At 37.9% G+C, this 22368-nt stretch overlaps 1 protein-coding gene across 1 annotated transcript in view; it reads right to left on the bottom strand.

The window, feature by feature from the left end:
- The window catches only part of DDX23 (DEAD-box helicase 23), a 497343-nt gene that overhangs the window by 456418 nt on the left and 18557 nt on the right, over positions 1 to 22368 (bottom strand). Inside the window, exon 2 of the mRNA XM_044083796.1 lies at positions 16284 to 16447. Within this exon, the coding sequence (XP_043939731.1) occupies positions 16284 to 16447 (164 nt within the window). The remainder of the gene's footprint in view (positions 1 to 16283; positions 16448 to 22368) is intronic.

The following is a 22368-nucleotide window of genomic DNA, read 5'->3' as shown; positions in this document are numbered from 1 at the left end:
CAGTTAAATAATGTGGTTAATAGGTCTAGTATGAAACCTTATTACAATTTGTCTCAACTTGAATCGAAGGTGTTGCAGGACTTACAGAAAAATAAATCTATTAGGGTTATGAAACCCGACAAAGGGGGAGGCATAGTCATCTATGATATGATATATTCTTCTAAAATACATGATATACTTTACACATCAGGTAACTATCAGACCGTTTCACTTAATGAGATCAACATTGGGTATAGAAGGATCGATATGTGTATAGAGGAGTTCCTTATAGATCATAGAATCACTGAAAGTACATACAAGTTTATTAAGGTAAAGCATCCCACTCTGGCTTCGATAGTGAGGATTCCGAAAATACACAAGGACATCGAAGATCCTCCGTTTAGACCCATTATCTCAGGAAGTAGGTCTAAGACCTTCCCCCTTGGTTCTGTTATTGATACCTCCTTAAAACATATTTATGGAAAAGTATCTCATCTTGCATTTTCAAACCATTAAACAAAAAAAAAGCGATGTAAATAACCAATTTGGTTTTACAATTCCTTGTCTAAGCCTAATTTTAGTATGAGTAACATTATTCAGGATAACATTTTCCCTTCAAAAATGGAACTACATTGCTTACAACCGCCACATTTTCTCGTATACTTTTTATTGTTATTCCCTTCTCTACACCAATACCCTCTATCCAAATAATATTTCAAGTTCTTTCCTACTTTGGGTTAACAAATTGGGAGCTTTTCCCAATATTAATGAAATTTTCTGATCAGCTAGTACAATATTCAATTATTTTAAATATATTCATAATTCTAGTTATATACGGACCGTATTCTAAAACACAAACTCTATTAAAATTGCTATCCTCTTTATACTTTTCATCACAACAAGTACCACTCATATTATTATGGGTCTTATTAACATATTTATAATTGTATCTAATAATGGTATATACTTAGCACCCATTCTTTGATAACATATTCACTAATATTTAGCATCATATGGTTGTCATATCCTCTTTCCTTAAAAGAGGCGTGATAAATGTGACCTCTTCTAACATATCTTAATAGTCTGAGGTCATTCTCACTGCTTGTATAATTTGCCCCTTATATACATTAGAAAATTGTTTATTGGGGTGATTACTACTATATTCGAGATAACTATTTGAGAAGGTATTTTTGCAATAAATTTTAGATTTAAATTCTTTCTCATATTTAAAACCAAGGTGTCAAGGTAGGGAACCCCCTTGTTGACTTTTAAAACTAGTAAATTTGAGGTAACTGCTACTTAGATTGATATATTCAAAAAACCTCTTCAAAGGCTTCTACTTTTCCTGCCCATAAAATGTATATATCTTCCAGATATTCAGCATAGTACCTCACTTTTTTCATATATTCACTAGTAAATAACATGGTCTCTTCCCAATCTAAAATTACTAAATTAGTAGATGGGAGCACAAGCTGCTCCCATCGCTACCCTTACTTTGTCGAAAATATTCTCCTTCAAAGAAAATATAGTTGTAATCAAGTACCAAAGACATCATATCTACTAGTAAACAGTTGGTGTCCCAATCAATGTCCACATATTTTCTAATACTACTAGCAAAGGCTTCCAGTCCCTCTAATTTCGGTATACAGGAAAAGAGTTCAATGACATCTATAGTGACAAGAAGTAGCTCTTCATCATATAAGTTTATGGGATAATTTTTCAAAAAATCCCAAGAATCTTTTGCAAGATGAGATACTTTTCCATAAATATGTTTTAAGGAGGTATCAATAACAGAACCAAGGGGGAAGGTCTTAGACCTACTTCCTGAGATAATGGGTCTAAACGGAGGATCTTCGATGTCCTTGTGTATTTTCGGAATCCCCACCATCGAAGCCAGAGTGGGATGCTCTACCTTAATAAACTTGCATGTACTTTCAGTGATTCTATGATCTATAAGGAACTCCTCTATACACATATCGATCCTTCTATACCCAATGTTAATCTCATTAAGTGAAACGGTCTGATAGTTACCTGATGTGTAAAGTATATCATGTATTTTAGAAGAATACATCATATTATCATAGATGACTATGCCTCCCCCTTTGTCGGGTTTCATAACCCTAATAGATTTATTTTTCCGTAAGTCCTGCAACACCTTCGATTCAAGTTGAGACAAATTGTAATAAGGTTTCATACTAGACCTATTAATCACATTATTTAACTGGTAAATCTGTTGTGTGACAATTTTGTCATATATCGAAATATAAGGATGCATAGAAGGCATAAATGTACTCTTTTTAGTCATATTTGAGGTTATCACCTTACAGTCAGGAGTGTATAAGGTATTATGAGTATCTCGAAACATGATAGCCAAGTTTAATTTCCTAATATATTTCTTAGTTTCAAAAATGGTGTCTACTACATTAAATTTCTGACTGGGATATATTTCATCCCTTTTGACAAAAGATCAAAATGTGTAATGTTCAATTCTAAGTCCGTATAATTGTAGATGTTAAAATTTTTATAAGTAGATATAACTCCATCTACTACGATTTGATCCGCATTGGTATATGCTATACTCATATTAGAGTGGTTTACCTCTTTCCTTCTCTCCATGTCATTTCCCTTGTGTCCCTGTGATGTTGATAATACCCACTGGGTGGTACCTCTGTCTGTTGGCAAACACGGGGATTGTTGGTGGGTACAAATTTCCTCCAATTCTTCCCCTGATTGTAATACTTTGTATTTCCCCTGTGATCCCTTTCTAAAAAACTTGAGTTGTTTTCCCTATATGACTACCCACCTTGAGTATAATTATAAGGTGTCTCTTTATTCCTATTCCATAAATAGGCCCTACCCTTATTGTATTGCTCCAAATCTCTTAAAAGTTTCTTACTTTTACGAGCATATACTTTTTAATGGAATTTTCAGCATCTCTAAACTTAGTGTACAGATTTTCCCATTGAGGGAACATCAAATCATTTCTTATTATTTCATTTATTTTTTCCACTTTATGTATCAATTTTGCTAACTTTTCATCATTAAATTTAATTAATAACTGCATGAACTTAATACCACATTCATCAAAAAAACCATTAAGTTCTTGAATAATGTCATCATTGAGAATAGTTCTCATAGGGTGTTTCTGAAACCTCAGACCCATAGGTACTATTTTAGAGTCTATACATTTCAATAAATATGCATTATCAAGTTTGGTATTATTAATGGAATATAATATCTTACCCAAAGAATAAATGGTGTCCTTAAGTGTACCTTTGGGTAAAGAAGTACTGTTGTTTTCAAAATTTGTGTTCTTATGATCAAAAACACAATTATTATCCAAAAATATTTTCAATAAATTATGAGACTGTACACAATCACTAGCTCTAGGAGTTTGTATATCCGTTTTTTTAGTTGTCCCTTTGTTAACAAAATCTCAACTATGGCCATTGGTGTAGGTCAGTTTGGGTTTCATCCTTTTGGGTTTAGCACCCATACATTATGGGTTCCTCCTCGATGTCTCCAAGCGAAAATCAAAAGTGAAATCTGAGATGCCCAACCGGCTACTGCTGCACTTATCAGTTGCCGGTAGAGTCACTGGAAGATCAATCGATTTAATGCCAGTTCTCTGTCCACAAGGAATGGCAATAGAATGAATGGTGTAATTGGGTAAATCCTGAGTATCTTCCATACTGTCATTAGACTCTCTAGTAGCAAATGGAGAGTTACCACGAACACAATGGTCCAAAGTCTCACGCTACGATGTCGGCTGATGTAACGCACCAATATTTTCTTTCAAAAAGATGTTTTTGCCGAAATTTGTCAACACTGAAGAAAGTCTACTCACTTCTCCATGTAATTTAGCAAGCTCTGCCTGTACTAGAGCTATACTATCTTTTTCAGAACTGTAGAGAATGCTGGGGGATTTTTCCCGATCAGACTCCATGATGGAACCCGGATAAAAACTAGATAAAACGTACAACCAAACTGACGAACAAAAAAAATACGGTTCCTCCTGTGTCTTGGGATCCAAAAACTCCAATCAGCCAAATGTAAGTTCTGAAAAGAACTGAACTAACCACAAATGGTAAAAATGATTTAATAAAAAGATGTTCCGTTAAGCGCTTTCACTTACAACAACAGTAAGCTTCTTCAGAACTACCAAATACCCAGTAAAAGCATTTAAATAACTTTTTGCGCCAACAATGATGAATGTGGTATTAAGTTCATGCAGTTATTAATTAAATTTAATGACGAAAAGTTAGCAAAATTGATACATGAAGTGGAAAAAATAAATGAAATAATAAGAAATGATTTGATGTTCCCTCAATGGGAAAATCTGTACACTAAACAGTTTAGAGATGCTGAAAATTCCATTAAAAAAGTATATATTCATAAAAGTAAGAAACTTAAGAGATTTGGAGCAATACAATAAGGGTAGGGCCTATTTATGGAATAGGAATAAAGAGACACCTTATAATTATACTCAAGGTGGAGTCATACAGGAAAACAACTCAAGTTTTTTTAGAAAGGGATCACAGGGGAAATATGAAGTATTACTATCAGGGGAAGAATTGGAGGAAATTTGTACCCACCAACAATCCCCGTGTTTACCAACAGACAGAGGTACCACCCAATGGGTATTATCAACATCACAGGGACACAAGGAAATGGCGTGGAGAGAAGGAAAGAGGTAAACCACTCTAATCAGTATAGCATATACCAATGCGGATCAAATCGTAGTAGATGGAGTTATATCTACTTATAAAAATTTTAACATCTACAATTATATGGACTTAGAATTGAACATTACACATTTTGATCTTTTGTCAAAAGGGATGAAATATATCCCAGTCAGGAAATTTAATGTAGTAGACACCATTTTTGAAGCTAAGAAATATATTAGGAAATTAAACTTAGCTATCATGTTTCGAGATACTCACAATACCTTATACACTCCTGAATGTAAGGTGATAACTTGAAATATGACTAAAAAGAGTACATTTATGACTTCTATGCATCCTTATATTTCGATATATGACAAAATTGTCACACAACAGATTTACCAGTTAAATAATGTGGTTAATAGGTCTAGTATGAAACCTTATTACAATTTGTCTCAACTTGAATCGAAGGTGTTGCAGGACACAGAAAAATAAATCTATTAGGGTTATGAAACCCGACAAAGGGGGAGGCATAGTCATCTATGATAATATGATATATTCTTCTAAAATACATGATATACTTTACACATCAGGTAACTATCAGATCGTTTCACTTAATGAGATCAACATTGGGTATAGAAGGATCGATATGTGTATAGAGGAGTTCCTTATAGATCATAGAATCACTGAAAGTACATACAAGTTTATTAAGGTAAAGCATCCCACTCTGGCTTCGATAGTGAGGATTCCGAAAATACACAAGGACATCGAAGATCCTCCGTTTAGACCCATTATCTCAGGAAGTAGGTCTAAGACCTTCCCCCTTGGTTCTGTTATTGATACCTCCTTAAAACATATTTATGGAAAAGTATCTCATCTTGCAAAAGATTCTTGGGATTTTTTTGAAAAATTATCCCATAAACTTATATGATGAAGAGCTACTTCTTGTCATTATAGATGTCATTGACCTCTTTTCCGGTATACCGAAATTAGAGGGACTGGAAGCCTTTGCTAGTAGTATTAGAAAATATGCAGACATTGATTGGGACACCAACTGCTTACTAGTAGATATGATGTCATTGGTACTTGATTACAACTATATTTTCTTTGAAGGAGAATATTTTCGACAAAGTAAGGGTGTAGCGATGGGAGCAGCTTGTTCTCCCATCTATGCCAATTTAGTAATGTTAGATTGGGAAGAGACCATGTTATTTACTAGTGAATATATGAAAAAAGTGAGGTACTATGTTATATATATGGACGATATATACATTTTATGGGCAGGAAAAGTAGAAGCCTTTGAAGAGTTTTTTGAATATATCAATCTAAGTAGCAGTTACCTCAAATTTACTAGTTTTAAAAGTCAACAAGGGGTTCCCTACCTTGACACCTTGTTTTTTAAATATGAGAAAGAATTTAAATCTAAAATTTATCGCAAAAATACCTACTCAAATAGCTATCTCGAATATAGTAGTAATCACCCCAATAAACAATTTTCTAATATATATAAGGGGCAAATTATACGAGCAGTGAGAATGACCTCAGACTATCAAGATATGTTAGAAGAGGTCACATTTATCACGTCTCTTTTTAAGGAAAGAGGATGTGACAACCATATGATGCTAAATATTAGTGAATATGTTATCAAAGAATGGGGTATTAAGTATATACCATTATTAAGATACAATTATAAATATGTTAATAAGACCCATAATAATATGAGTGGTACTTGTGATGAAAAGTATAAAGAGGATAGCAATTTTAATAGAGTTTGTGTTTTAGAATACGGTCCGTATATAACTAGAATTATGAATATATTTAAAAATAATTGGAATATTATACTAGCTGATCAGGAAATTTCATTAATATTGGGAAAAGCGCCTCAATTTGTTAAAGTAGGAAAGAATTTGAAATATTATTTGGATAGAGGGTGTTGGTGTAAAGAAGGGAATAACAATAAAAAGTATACGAGAAAATGTGGTGGTTGTAAGCAATGTAGTTCCATTTTTGAAGGGGAAAATGTTATCCTGAATAATGTTACTCATACTAAAATTAGGCTTAAACAAGGGAATCGTCAAACCAAAATGATTATTTACATTGATTTATGTATGGTTTGTTCAGGTTATTATATAGGTAAAACGGAGAGAAAATTTAATAAACACATTTATTCACACCTGTATAGCATCAAAACTAAGGATGTGAATAATGCGTTATATAGACATATAAATAAATGTGGTGATAAGCATTATTTTAAATTTGCAATTCTGGATAGTGTAGTTATAGACTCCAAAGGGGGTAATTTTAAGGCATATTTGTCTTACAAGGAGCTATGGTGGCAAATTTAAACAGATGCTTCCACTGAACCTGGTCTAAATGATTTTATTACAATTAAGCCTCTATTAATGTTAACATGAGGATATATATGTTTTTATTCTTGTTTTTTATTCTTATTTTAGATATTTCAGATAGTATGGATTATTGTAGTGTATTTTGTGCTTTTTTGATTTTTTATTATGTATTTTTGGTAATGATTTAGGGTGGAGTATGATACGTTGTGTATGTTTTTGCTGTGTGTTTCTTTAAGAAGTTCGCTACATTGTTGGCGCCAAAAAAGTTATTTAAATGCTTTTTACTGGGTATTTGGTAGTTCTGAAGAAGCTTACTGTTGTTGTAAGTGAAAGCGCTTAACGGAACATCTTTTTATTAAATCATTTTTACCATTTGTGGTTGGTTCAGTTCTTTTCAGAACTTACATTTGGCTGGTTGGAGTTTTTGGATCCCAAGACACAGGAGGAACCGGTATTTTTTTTTTGTTCGTCAGTTTGGTTGTACATTTTATAAACTTCAACCAAGAAACAATACTACAAGGTGATTTTAACCTGGACTGGCTTACATGCTCCTCTGATAACCCATCCAACTTCATTAATCTTTAACTACTCACAAACCATCAACTCCCCCACTCGCATAGACAAACATTCCAATAAAACAACCATTAGGCTGAATACCAATTAATAAACCTAACCTAAATTACCCAGCAGACTGCCTTCCAGATTCACTTATCCCCAACCTTCCTTTTCAGAAAATGAGTTCACATACCTAACAACATCATATTCAACTACATCAACAGTCAACAGCAAAAGACTTCTTTCCCTCTATATTCAGTTCTATCTCTCACTGAGACAGACGCCTGGAGTCAGAAGCATGGCCTCAAGCTCAGTGCCAAAAAGTGCATTATCATTCCCTTTGGTTAACAACTCGGTAACCATGAACTACCACATAAATGGCAGCCTACTTAACGCTGAATGTGGGATAAGAGACCTTGGTACCCAGGTGGACAGTAGTCTCTCCTTTGACAATCACATCGCCACAGTAGTCTGGAAATCCTTCTACGTGGCACACCTCATTACAAAAGGGTCCTCATCCAGGAAAAAAAAAAGAGGTCATTGCTCCCCTCTACTCGGCACTCACACCCATTCTAGAGTACAACGCCCCTTTTGGAATGTACCTCACAAGACATCTGCAGCAGCTGGAAAGGCCACAAAAGTACCTCTCAAAGAGGATTACTGGCCTCAAAAAGATGCCCTACACTGACGGTCTCAAAAAACTCCAGCTTGACTCTGTAGCATATTGCCTACTCCGAGGAGATCTCTGCCTAAAATATAAAGCTATGTTAAACCCACAGCCGTTGGACATGCTACACCTAAAGAAATCCCAATCCCTCCAAGCTACACACTCTAGGGACCTAAACCTTGTCACCACAATAAACAGGACATGCTGGAGGGATAGATTCCTGACCCAGAGACTTCCTATACTCTGGAACAAGCTACCCATCTATGTCAGGCAAAGTTCCTCATTAGCACTCTTCAAGAAACATCTTGATGAGTGGATGGGAAATAGGAAATACACCCCGGGATCACTTCTGTGGCTCTGCTTGACAGGGGCACAGGAAATTAACTTTCTTGGGTGGCGTAAGCCAGGGAACCTTGTTGGCTAGGCTTACGTAGGCCCTTGGGCCGATAGCCTAGTACCTACCTATGAACCTATGCTACAACAATGCGAATGATCACCATTAAAATATCTCCAGTTAGACCTCGCTGTACAATACTTTATCTAATATGTCAAGAAATATTTTGTTAACCTAGTTCCACCCAAAAATTTTGGCAATGTATAAATGACCTCCCTAAACATAGGAAAATCCTCAACCTCAGCACCTTCAACTAACAATACCACTTAATGCATAGGAACCCAATTTAATACTCACTTTATTATTTCAATAACCTCCCTCACAAGTAATACTCCAACACATCTTTAACAGTACCTACTCCTGTTCTCTCACTGCCGACCACTTACCCAATGAATTTCTAAACTAGCTGCTGCCAATATCTCCTGTCCAATATCTATTTTAATCAACCGCTCTCGGAACAGTATGTCCCTCTCCTCTGGAAAATATCACACATTAACACCTTCACAAAGGTGGCCCATCTACTAACTTTTCTAACTACCGACCCATTGCCATACTCTCCCCACTAACCAAAATCTTAGAAAGATGTATTCCTTAAAAATGACAGTCAACTAGTCGCATCTAGCTTTCTTGATCTGTCCAAAGCTTTTGATACAGCATCACACCAAATTCTTCTGAACAAGCTTGTGGAATACAACCTCAGTCCAACATCCCTAAACTGGTTCACAGCTACCTTTCCAACCAACAATAGTCTACCAAATGGGAAAACAAGCTCTCCTTCCTACTACCAATCTCTACAGGAGTACCCCAAGGTTCCATCCTTGGACCCCTATTCTTCATTATAATTTACCAATAATCTCACTTCCACCACTCAACTAGCCGCCATCATTCAATACACCAATGACACCTTGTGAAGACTGGTAGAGAAGGGGTGAAGGCTGCCAGCCTAGTCAAATAGAATTTGATACATAATTCTATAATTTGTAAATATAAATGTAAAATACAGGATTGTTTCTTAAATGAAAGAAAACACTGTAAAATGTGAACTTCAAGACTATAGCAACATTGCCATTTGCTGTAAGGAAAACTAAGCCAAGCATTTCAATGTTCTTTGAAATTACAATTATGTTTTGTATGTCCTTTGAAGTTAGAATTTGGAGTCGATGTGTCTGGAGTAAGCATCCTAACTATTGTTTTAAGGCTAAAGTTAATGACCAGAATTTACATATGGAATGTCCTTTATTGCTCCAAGTGTAAAGGAATGTAAATGCAGTTAATGTGTGGCCTGGGAACTCCAGGAAGGGTGAAAAAGATGATGTAATGTTTATCAGAACTGGAGTTTCAATTTAAACAGTGAGAACCAGAGATTGTTAAGCATTCTTGTCTTGATAACCAACCTCAGCACTCTGCCTGCATCTTAAGTAAGTTATTTCAGAAGTATGTTTTCTTGTAAAAATAGCTAGGACTATAAAGATTACACTAAGTATTTTTCTGTTATGTCAGAACTGTACCACAGAATTATTTTAAGTTTCTGTGTGATCTCTGAACTCTTCAGTGGTACTGTGGTGTAGTAGTATTGTCTTGTGTTTTTAGTATTTATTATTAAATATTTTTAAAACCTCTTAACTGTGGCTGGTTTATGTAGAGAAGTTAAGCTCTAGAGTACATTGCATATTTATAGAGTTTACTATCTAAGCCTCTCCTATAGATTTAGCCCTGGGCTATACTACTAATTGGATAATAATATTGCACAGTAATAATTGTACCCCCTTTTAAGGGCCTTTGGGTAGCTGATAACTATTAGCTGGTGGTGGCAGTGATTACTACAGTATAGTCTGGGTAAAGGGGCACAGCTGGAGAATCTGTGTCAGCCTTTCCCAGGAGTGTCTGTGAAGTTGTATAAATACTTATCTCAAAGTGTGTGGGTGTGTCAGCTACTTGGGCAGGGACACGAAACACTGGTTTGACAGAGAGGGTACTGGAGGTTTTAGCTTGCCAGCTAGGCTGAGATCTGGACCCTATAGCTGTGCCAGTGAGGAGTCTTATTGGGGACATGGGGAGCAACCAGCCCCAGAGTGGCTGTGATCTCTGTGTGCACTTAAGGGAAATTGTACTTTACTGTGTGTATTTGTTATCCTTTCTTCTTACATGGGACGCCCTTCCCTGGTGTTAGTGATGAGGACTGAGGCTCCTTGATTGCTGGGCCAGGGCATGGCCGTCACACACCTCTCTTACCTGCTCTGCACACACAAAGACACACACTCTTCAGAACTTCAAGATAAAACACAAAAATCCCTACAAGAAATTGAAAACTCTCTCTCTCTCCACCCACAAACTACTTGTCAACTCTAACAAAAGTAAGCTGATGTTTTTTTGGTTCTAATAAAACTAAAATACCCCCCCCCCATCTGTCTAATCCGCCAACGGCACAAAACCTGAGCTGGTCAGTCCAACTAAGCTTCTTGGAATAACAACAGATGACCGTCTAAAATTTGATAGGCACATATTCCCAACAGTTAAAAAATACACTCCAAAGGGCAAAACATTTCCTAACCAACAATGCCAGACTAGCCACAGCTAAATCCCACCTACCATCTAACCTCCTTTACTGGTCCCAAATCTTTACCAATCTGTGCAAAACTGATTTAAACAACCTAGAAAGTTGCTACAACAAAACAGCACAGCTTCCCATTAACATACCCCATAAATCCCACCACTGTAATGTCTTTCATCAATTCAATTGGACTGAATTACCCAGCCTGTTATCTCTCAACCAACTAAGCACCGCTCACAGCATAATCCAAAAACCCAACAACTGCCCTGCTCTCAATTATCTTGTCCAACAAATTTCCAACACTAGACCCCTTGGATCATCTGAAAAATCAATTCTAAAGGTAACTAAATCCCATAACTACTACAGAGTGTTCCTCTACTCAAATAAAATAGCCAAAACCTGGAACTCACTCCCCCAACACATCCTAAACTTCCCAATCACAAGTTCAAACTTCTCCTAAAAGAACCTTACTCAACACTGGATGTGCTCTTGAACAGTTCTAGGATAATCTCACTAACTACTTGTTACTTACTCTAACTTTTAACACAGTACATACTCTAACATTTTTCTCTCCAGCTCTCCTATAAGTCACTTCTCTTCACTTCTTTTTTTTTCTATTTGTTATTCTGTTGATTGTAATTCTTGTAAAATTCTGCTTTTATGCTTTCTTACAAGATTTGTGTTAATTGAATTGTATATTTTGAACTAGCTTCACGGTATATTTTAATTGAATAATTTTTGCATTGCCTATTGTACACTTGGCCACAGTTGAAATATATAAGCTATTTTGCTGGAGCTTTTCTCCCCAGGTCTCGGCTGAAAATGGGCTACTGGCCCAGTCAGACACTACCCGGTTAACAAATGTAAATAAATAAATAAAATTTGTCAGCATTTTTTTTTTCTTTTTGCCTATGTCTTCAGTGATATAAAGGTGTTAAAAAAATATTTTTTCACAAATGTAATGGAAAATCAAAATAACAGCCTACTTATTTTGGAGAAAAAAAAAACAGAGTACCCAAGATCATTCAACTAACAAGAGAATAGTTTCTCATGGCCTTTCCAGGAATAGGCTGCCTTTAAAGTTTTGGAGTGTATGCTTCAAACAGGCATAATCATAGATCTAAGACTACATGATTTCTAAATATAATCTAGAAGTTATCCCTCACAGGGTCCAGCAAAATTCCTAATTCTGCTTTAGCAGTCTACTCCCTTTTATACAGTACTAATGATCAATTAGCACCTCAGTTGTTCCTAGCTTGCCTAGCTACCCATGAGAATGTTCCCACAATATACACTGACATATCTTTTGAGGCACACTACCTTTTTTTTCCCAAAGCCAACGTTATAATATAAACATACATATACTTCATATACATATGAATCATTATACCCCAAATCCATTAAAATAAAAGTTCTAGCTTGTTTTCCTGCCTTTCCTGTTAATAGAGTAGTCCAGACAGAGATTTGCTGTATTCATGACTGTATTTTAGTTTGAGTTCTCCAGACCTTTCTGTGTTAGAAGGAAGTCTCTCAGCTTATCAGTGGGAGTGGTAAGCACTAGCGCCCTTTCAACTTTCTGCTTTAAAAGCCCGTGTTTGCACACCATGCAGCACCACTAAGCTAGGGTAAACTATGACCGGTGCCAGAAAGTATGGTCTTCAATTTTTCCCTTACATCTTGCTAGTTTGTTTCTCTCTTGCATTTAACTACCTTATTCGCCTAGCACTTCACCTGGCTTCTTGTAGCATACAAGTGCTAACAGCACTAAACGTCCTATAAGGAAACAGCTCCAGTACTTACTAAAAATGACCATTCCTCCTGGCACATCTAAAAGTCAGTTCCCTGTGCTTTCTCCTATTAACCTGGTGAACTTGGGCATTCTGAGGCAGTGAAGCTGCAAGACATGCACTCTCCAGCCAAGACCACCAATAGGTGGTCAAGAGGAGAAGGTCAACACATGCACCACACCACATTTAACACACAGCCCTCCATAACACCCACCATCACAGCTCTCACATAAAAACACAAAACCACACACCCACCTTCACGGAGGCTCTCAAGAGAAATCTACCCAAACAGCAGAGACCTCCAAATCAGAAACGCACAACACAGCACAAATCACAAGACACACAGCTCACAAACACAGTGTGCCCCTCAACCTAAGCCCCTAAGGCAAAACAGCTTCCCAAATATCATAGGTGACTCAATAGTGAGGCACACTAATGTCCTTGGGATGACATGAATGACAGACCTCGATACTTTGTCAGAGATGGCCTGCATCTGTCACCCCTAGGTTTCTGAATACTGGCTAAGGCTCTTGCCATCCCTATTGTGCATTTTTAGGTGGCGTTCCAAAGACCAAATTACCACCGTAACAGCTATAAATAAATGCAATGAGGGTCATGCTGCTCAGCGCTAGAAGTCTAAATCTCAAGCAGCTCGAAGCACTCCTCAAAATAGAGAACATCAACATTTGTGCTGTAAGGAGAGCTGGTTTAAAAGCAGCAGAAAGCACTTCTGTGCTACCAGGCTATAACTCATTCCACACCTTTCGGCCCCAGAACATGGACCGAAGCTCCAAAGGCAGGTGGCATCTCCATATTCATAAAGGATATGATATACAAACATCCAGACTAGTAGCCCAGCATAATGCATCAGAGATACTTCACGTACAACTAATAGTGGGTAAGATGGTGATTCAGGTCGTAGCCTGCTATAGGTCCCCAACCATGTCCCAAGACTCTCACTCCACATTCCTAAGCACCCTGGAAACTATTAGGTTTCAACCCAACACTCTTATCCTGGGTGACTTCAACTACCCCTCCATCAAATGGGAAAACTACTCGTGCACCAATACACTTCCCCAACGCTTCCTGGAATTCATTAATTCCAATGCGCTTGACCAGCTCATTCTTAATCCCACCAGAGGAAACAACATCCTTGACCTGGCTATTACTAACACGGGCAACCGTTGCTCAACACCAATAGTCAATTACTCCCTGGTTAGATCGGACAACAAACTAATTACCATAGAAATCCACATCTCACCCACATCACCAGCAAAGGTAACTACCATGAAAAACTTCTCCAGAGCCGACCTTGGGCTCCTAAAAACAGAGGTGGCTAACTTCACGGCACCCATGCAAATGGAAAATAGGTGGATAACCGCTGAATCATACACCAATGTACTGCACGAATGCGTACATAAATGCATGGAACTAGCCATACCCAACAGAACCAAGATGCTCTCCTCCAAAAGAAAAGAAACCAATCTAGTGGTCCCCTGCCATTAACAAACTCTACAACAGAAGGAAGAAACTGTTGCAGAAAAAGGTGAAGTCCCAAGACTGGAAAACCTCCCTTATTAGCCTCAACAAAAAGCTGAGATCCCTCATCAAAACCTCTAAAGCTAGCTATGAAGGCAGAATTGTGGCAGACATTAAAAACGACCACAAAGCCTTCTACAGTTATATCAAGAATCTTCACAGCAATACACAGGTTTGCTCTGAGTTACTGCACAATGGTACCTCCTATACTGAGCCAACAGATAAAGTGCCAACTTTACCCCCCCCCCCCAAAGGACCAATCACAATACCAGGAGAATGCCAGGCACCCAGCATTACTGCAGCACAGGTTAAAGCTGTATTGTCCAAGGCCAAGAATACAGCTTCCATGGGACCCGACAATATCCCTGGCTGCACTCTACATGAACTACATAGTGAACTGGCTCCACACCTATGTGCCCTGTTCAATCACAGCCTCACCTCAGGCTTTGTCTCTATAGAATGGCACACTGCTACAGTCATCCCTCTCCATAAAGGGGGGGGGGGACTACAGACCCTGGGAATTATCGACCCATTAGCCTGATGAGTCTGATATGCAAGGCTATGGAGCGCATCATCATGGACCTAATTAACAAGGATATAGGGAATCTCCAAACTCTGAATCCCACGCAATTTGGTTTTATAAAGGGTAGATCATGCCTGCTCAACCTGGTTGACTTCTTTGAGTCAGTCACCAGAGCTGTGGATGAGGGCAAGGCAGCTCATACAGCCTACCTCAATCTGGCCAAGGCCTTTGATACTATTCCCCACTCAGGAATTATTATTTATAGACTGACCAGACTAGATATCGACTCCTATATCACTAGGTGGGGTGCAAATTGGCTCATGGACAGAACCCACAGTGTGAAAGCAGCAGACTCCAAGTCAGACTGCTGACCAATCACGAGAGAAGTCCCACAGGGATCGGTCCTGGGTCCTCTCCTGTTTGGCTTCGACTTCTTAGAAGTCCAGGCCAACATGGAGGGACTCTGGCTGACCAAGTTTGCTGACGACTGCAAGCTGGGACAGCTAACAAATACTACAAAAACCCGCATAAAGAAAACCCATTCTTTCCAGACAGGTAAGCACTCCAAATAAACTCTGCATAATTTGACCCATTTTATTTTAAACCTAAACATACACCAACTGCCACATCCTTTTAATATGACAATACCTGACTTAGCTGTTAAGTACTCTACCAATGTGCAGTATGACTGGAAAGGTATTTGCTGGACAGCATTTTCACACAAGAGAAAACACAATTTCCATTTTCTGTGGAGAGCTACACCTCAGTACTCCTGCAATTGTGGATAACCATCTACCTGGTTTCATAATGCCCCCAGGATGAGAGCACCACAGAGAACTACCTGTAATGGCAGCAGTAAAAGCACCTCCACTTCACAGCCAGCCTCCAATACTGTCTACATACAAATTTCCCTGAAACACAGCAATGACCCAGTGTAGCAAGGGACTTGCACAGTCCGCCTCTTACAGCTTGTACATTTCAGCGCTCTGCTATATATTCTCAGTCAGTGGCTGGCCACAGAGAGTAGAATAATTGGCCAGCCACTGGTTCACATTACCAAAATCTTCCCAAATGTATACATGCACTAGTCCATCACATCAAAAGGAGACAGAACAGCCTATTCATGGTTTACTCAAACTGTGCTGATTTGTTGACTGTATATGAAATCATCTTCAAAGGTTGCCATGAATACAGAATATGACTGACTAAATGTTTAATTTGTTATCATGCATTGTCATCTCATTCACTCTGTCAAATGAGCTTTCATTATTTTTACCTATCTCCTGACCGTGACCTGGAACGTTTCCTGTCACGGGAGCGATGTCGTTTTCTATCTTTCGAAGGTGAATTTCTCCTCTCTCGGGACCGTGAACGTTTCTTTTCTCTCTCCTTTAAAAAGGGGGGCTCATTTTCCTTTCTGTCAAAAAGGTCTCCAGCCATCTTAAAAAAAAAAAAAAAAAAAACACATTTAAATAAGGTTTACTGTACAGTGCTCTGTTTTAACATTTCCTCTCCTACTCATTTAGTGGCACACACATTACCATCCATGTGACAGGCTCCTTACCCCCCCACTGCTGCACTTTAAACATTTGATGCACTGTACCAAAAGCACATCATTAGCCCACCAGCTCAACTATAACAATGTGGCACTTTTACAACTTTTTTGTCTTGTAATCTACTTTCTCTCTGCTATCCACTTCTTTGACCCTCCTAGGCCTGCACACTCCCTAGAAGTGCTTTTGCTCTTTCCAAACAGTGTGTGCAATCCAGGACTTTGCATTCTTACCTCAAGGACTCTGCTGTTTTAGATTGCCTCTAGGAATGTGTGATAGCAGTCACAAATTGGTTGCAAAAACTCAGCGACACCATTTAAAATAATTACATAATCTTATATGTAGTCAAAAGCTATCCACCAGACCTATGCTTTACATAGAAGTGATTACTGCACAACTGACCTTTACAAAGAGTGAGGTAACAGACTCATCCCACTCCTACTCACATATATAAAAACATGCTTCCAGGAACAGTAACTACTGTCAGGACACAGAATCCCATCCTTTTTTTGCTGACCCTCTATCAGCCTGAACCAATTACTAAACCAAGGTACTATGCAGAAATGTAACCACTCCACAACTCAGAAAGCACTATGACTGTCTTATGCTGAAATTTTACATCAACACACTGAATGAGTTTTTTCCTCCAAAAAGCAGCTGAGACACCCTAAAGGAGTCCCATATGTCTGTATTTGTAGTTATACTGTTCAGGGCACTATTAAGATAGCCAGACATGCACCCACGTTCACTGTTAAACAAATGGCACTCTGTCCTATATTAAATCCTCATATTTGTGAAACACAGCCCTTGCATTAGGACAATGATACTAGCAGACCTTTAAAGATATGACTCTTGCATTTGTTTGACTTCCCAGTCCAGATTTAGGTAGACAAGCTGAAAGCTAGATAAACTGTGTAGGTACACAATGGTAATCAATGCTTCATTCTGAGGATTACCTACTTAATCCAATAAAGGGTCACAGGGGAGTTAAAGCCTATCTCACAATGAAAGGGTGCAAGGCAGATATACTCACACTGGATGACGTGCATTTTATTGCAGGATACACACAAACTCATATGCCTGTAGGTAACTGGGAGGAGAACTAGTTCATCTATGGCACAACTTTAAGATGTACCAGGAAACCAAAGTGCCTGACAAAAAAATATGTGGACACAAAGGTTGTGCAAACTCAGCATTGAAAGATTCCCCAACATAGAGCAAAGCACTGCAAGACAGCAACAATAACTGCAATGCCACCATATAAACACTGAAGAAAACATACTGGCCCTTATGTGACCCCCTTCCCCAATGCCAGTGCAACTTCTCATATGAAATGAAGCTGCAAAGCTTGACATCTTAGAAACAAATTACTTCACTGTGTTGTTACAAAGGGATAAACCACAGCTCAGCAGTGCAAAAAAAAAAGACTGACCAAAAGAAATCCCTAGTGGAGGCATTTGTGGGAACGCACGAGATGAGGGCAATGTAAATTAATACAGATCTCTTCCATTAACTATTTTTTCTTTTTTTTTTTCTGGAAAGTGAGACTTCTAAAACAGAATGTGTAAAATTACTATTTTGTAAGTCATACTGTTCCACTTGATCGTGAGACAACCCTAGCAGTTTACTTAGGTGCCAAGTAAATCTGCATTATTATCTGCAGTGTGTAGCTCTTAATGTGGCAGCAGGGTAAGATGACTGGCTGTAGCGTGTGTACAGGTATAACCGTGGCTTTGGAGGCTATAGCCAATATTAAAAGCATATTTGCAAGCTTGGCAGAACTAATGAAATCAACTGCTGTAGAAGTGCACCAAACCTCATTATCCACTGTCAGTCATTATGTTCAGCTAACAAGTATTCAGCAAGTACTTGTACAGCAGCAGATTGAGCTAAAGAAAACAGCCATTTTCACTGCGCACTCGCAACCCACACAAGCCCTTCAAATGAGACCAGAGAGCTTGAGAATAAGGGGGATGCCATGGAAAAAGGAGAACAACAAAACGTCATAACTGGCCTGCCAAAATTCCTGTAAGGAGATGATCTGAGTAACTTACTGAAGTGGGAACTAATGCATTTTCTTAAAGTATCACATAGTAGTATATACACAGCCTACAGAACTAGTCCAAGGAATAGAATGATGGGAAATCAGAGACATATGACAGTAAAATTTTTAGACTATTACGACCAAGAGGTTGTGTTAAGGAAAGCAAGGGATTATAGTGCAGCACTGCACTGCACTGCATGCTAAAGGGAAAGCGCAGGCACCATTTCTTACTTTCAGCAGAGATCTGGAGTCCACAGTCCAATTACGATTTCCAGCCTCTCTCTCCTATTCAGTTAAATCACCAGCAGAAGTAGAAACATTTTTAAGAAGCAGGGTCAGGGAGTGGGGCATTTTTATGCCGAAGATCTGAAACCATCCATAATGCATGGTGTTAAAAAAATAAAAAAAGGGACAAAGAAGTCGATAAATGCTCAAATCCCTCATCATCTAAATCTCTCAAGTACCCCCAACAAAAGAGATGGAAAGAAGCAGGAGGGTCATCAGAAATGTAGAAGGGCAAGTCTCCAAGGTGCTAAACATATATTTAACACCCCAATCTGAAAGCACAACAAATACAAAGTTTTAAGTGATCAAATGGCAACTTCAAGTGAAATGGACAGTTTTGGGAAGGAAACAAAAATGACAGAGATACCTCAAATTGAGATAAGCTGGGTGGACATGAGCATATCACCAGGAAGGAATACCAGTAGCCATTCTGATCACATATAACTACTACTACTATTACAAACTGATTTAGGACGACCCCTTTTATTAAACTTGAGGATGACGGTTTTATGATAGAAGGGGTTGTTGGGGCAATATCCTGATAGCAGGTCCTGGCAAAGATGGTTGAAATATATTGTGTATATGTGAAGGGCTGCACTCTATAACGAGTGCTCCACAGATGTCTGGGGAGCAAGGATACTTTGTTCTCTGGAAGGAGGAACATATGCTTAATAGTTTTATAAGGAGTTAGTATTTTTAGGTACTTTGTGACTAGCTCAGCTGTACTGATATATAAAGATTATTGCACTTCAGATTAGTAACGGCTTGTTTCTTCCTTAAGTTCTCTTTGAGTTTAGATAAATCTTGATGCTTATTATTAATACAAATCAATAGGGTTATTACCACCTAAGAAATAATGCTAGACAGGACCTTCAGAGTGGTTGGACAGTCTAAAGGTGTGTTTCATTCCACCCCAGAGACTGTAGAAAGTAATAAAGATAAAGAAGAAGAAATAATAGGACTTGTGTACACATCCTGGAATGTGAAAGACCTGCCCTCTTCTTCGAAAAGACTACAGTAGAGAGTGGATTATCCAAACGTCAATTATCCGAAACGTCAATTATTCAAACCCAGTTTTCCAAAGTTTTTGGATATGAAAAATCAAAGTCTGAAAACGTAAACATTATACATATTAGCTTCTGCATGTTTTTTGAACTTGTAGGTTGCTTGTGTATGAAATATATTCTTTACTGTCCACTGGACTTGCTGAATGGTTGAAAAGTGTATTCCTTGATTTTAGAAGTTTTTTATCCAGTTCAACGTATGTTTGATTATCCAAACTACCCTTGGTCCCAGTTAGTTCGGATAATCGACTCTCTACTGTAAGTGCTCTCAGGAACCCAAAAAGCATACGGGAATATGCCTACTTTTTTTACAAAACTGAAAAGAAAATATGATGGTAATTTATTAAAGTACTGGGAGGGAAGAAGATACCCTAGTTCAGCATCCTCAGCAAAAAAAAGTGATGTGTTCCCAATGCTTAAAATACTAACACGGCCTACGTTAAAGTCACAGGAGGACAAAGATGGGATGTGGATATTGTTGGTGGTACAGGTCGTGGAGGGAAAGTTAAAATTGGGAAACTTCTATGGACACAATGATGGCTCTATAACAAACATGGATGATTTTTTAAAGCAATTAGACAGCCACATAAAGAGAGATTTTACTTTAATAGGGAGGATTTAATGTCTCCCTAGATCCTGTGATAGAGATTAGACTACCAATGGTTGCAAGACATCTTAAGATATTGTAAGATACCTGTGATTTGACTGATGTTTTCAGGTGAAGATATCAACATACTGTGAAGTTTCACTTTTAATAATATTTCAGGATCAGTGGCTAGTTAGATAAAAAAAACAGTAATCTAGTTTACAATATGTTGGAATGAGTGAAAAATATACAACTATGTCTATCACCACTGTCAGACCACTCTACGGTCCAGTTTACATTCAATAATGTCTACTGTATAGTTAGGAAGAAAATATTAAGGCTTGACCTGTTGTTATAAAGGGATATGAGCTTTCAAGAAAATATGCAGGCCTGGATTAAAGAATTTTGGGTGAAGCAAAAGTCCTTAGCTATGAATGAAATGTATTCAATGGGAACGGTTTAAGACAGAGAATTAACTGTCACATAAAAGGATTCCAAAGTATGGCTTAGGAAGGGAAGAATAAAGATATAACATCAGGATGAAACTTTGGAGGAGAAATATAAATGGGGAGAGGAAGAAAAATAGATAGTTAACTCTGCAACACAACTTAAAGTACAGTACAGGAATAAACTCTCTGAAAGAGCAAGATAAACGGGAACATATGAAGCAATTTATTTGGGGGGGGGGGGTAAGGGACTCCTTTGCAAAAGGTTTTGGCACAGAAATGTAGTGCCTGGCTGAATTTTGAGGAGGTTCTCACCAACAATCAGAAAATTGTAAATATATTGTCAGCAAAAAATATAAAAGTATTGTGGAACAATAACTAAAGGGAAGAAAGGGGAAATTCAAACATTTTTGAAAGGTTTGGGACTTCCATCTCTCACAAAGGTACAGTAAAAAAATTACTAAAGCAATCCCTCTCGGAACAGTGGAAGTCAGCTTTGAAGTTGTTACTAACCAGTAAAGACCCCAGGATGGACTGCATTCATGGCTGTTTTTTATATATATAAAATATGCATAAAATAGTACCAAGACTAAAAGAGTTTTGCAACTCAGTCCTGGTTAGAAGGGAAATTTCCACATGAATGCATGTTACCTATGTTCATAATGCTACTACTTGAGGATATTACAGCAAAATCAAATTACAAACCTATTTAACTCCTTCACTTATACATAAAAATATTTGCTAAAATCCTAGCAGTAAGGTTAGGAAAGAGCTTTCCCTGCACTGTCCCTCAGTCAATAAGGGATCATAAAACGGAGGAATGACAGTCCAGATTTAAGGTTAATGGATCAACGAGCAACAATATGCCACACATCTAAATTTGCCATGAGCCATTGTACTGGTCAATTTCAATAAAGAATTCAGTTCGGTCAACTAACAATGGCAACTATAAAAGGGTTAGGGTCCCACAGAAGCTACATAAAGACTGTACAGTGCTTTACTGCAACTCAAATGCCTGCAGTATTTTGAAATGGTGTACTACTGACAAGGTTTCATATTCATAAAGGAACCAGACTAGGCTGCCAATCATCACTCTTATTATTTGTACTGGTTGCACTGGTAGCAGATTGCTATCTGGATAAGACACTCAAAGAGGTCAAATGTAAATATGCTGAAGGAGTAATTAAATACACCTTTTGGTTTGCAGACGACTGCATGGTTTGGCTAACTAGGCTGGATAATTCAGTCTCTCTTTTTTTTTTTTTTTTTTTTTTTACATACTATACATACATTTAGGTGGAGGTTTCAGGTATTACAATTAACAGGAAAAGGTGACAAACACTTCCATCAACAGTGATAACATACAATAAAATGGAGTCAATG

Source organism: Protopterus annectens, chromosome 9.part0 (assembly GCF_019279795.1).
Source record: "Protopterus annectens isolate FY-2018-M chromosome 9.part0, PAN1.0, whole genome shotgun sequence".
Taxonomy (NCBI): domain Eukaryota; kingdom Metazoa; phylum Chordata; order Ceratodontiformes; family Protopteridae; genus Protopterus; species Protopterus annectens.
This window is presented reverse-complemented; position numbering and strand designations above follow the sequence as displayed.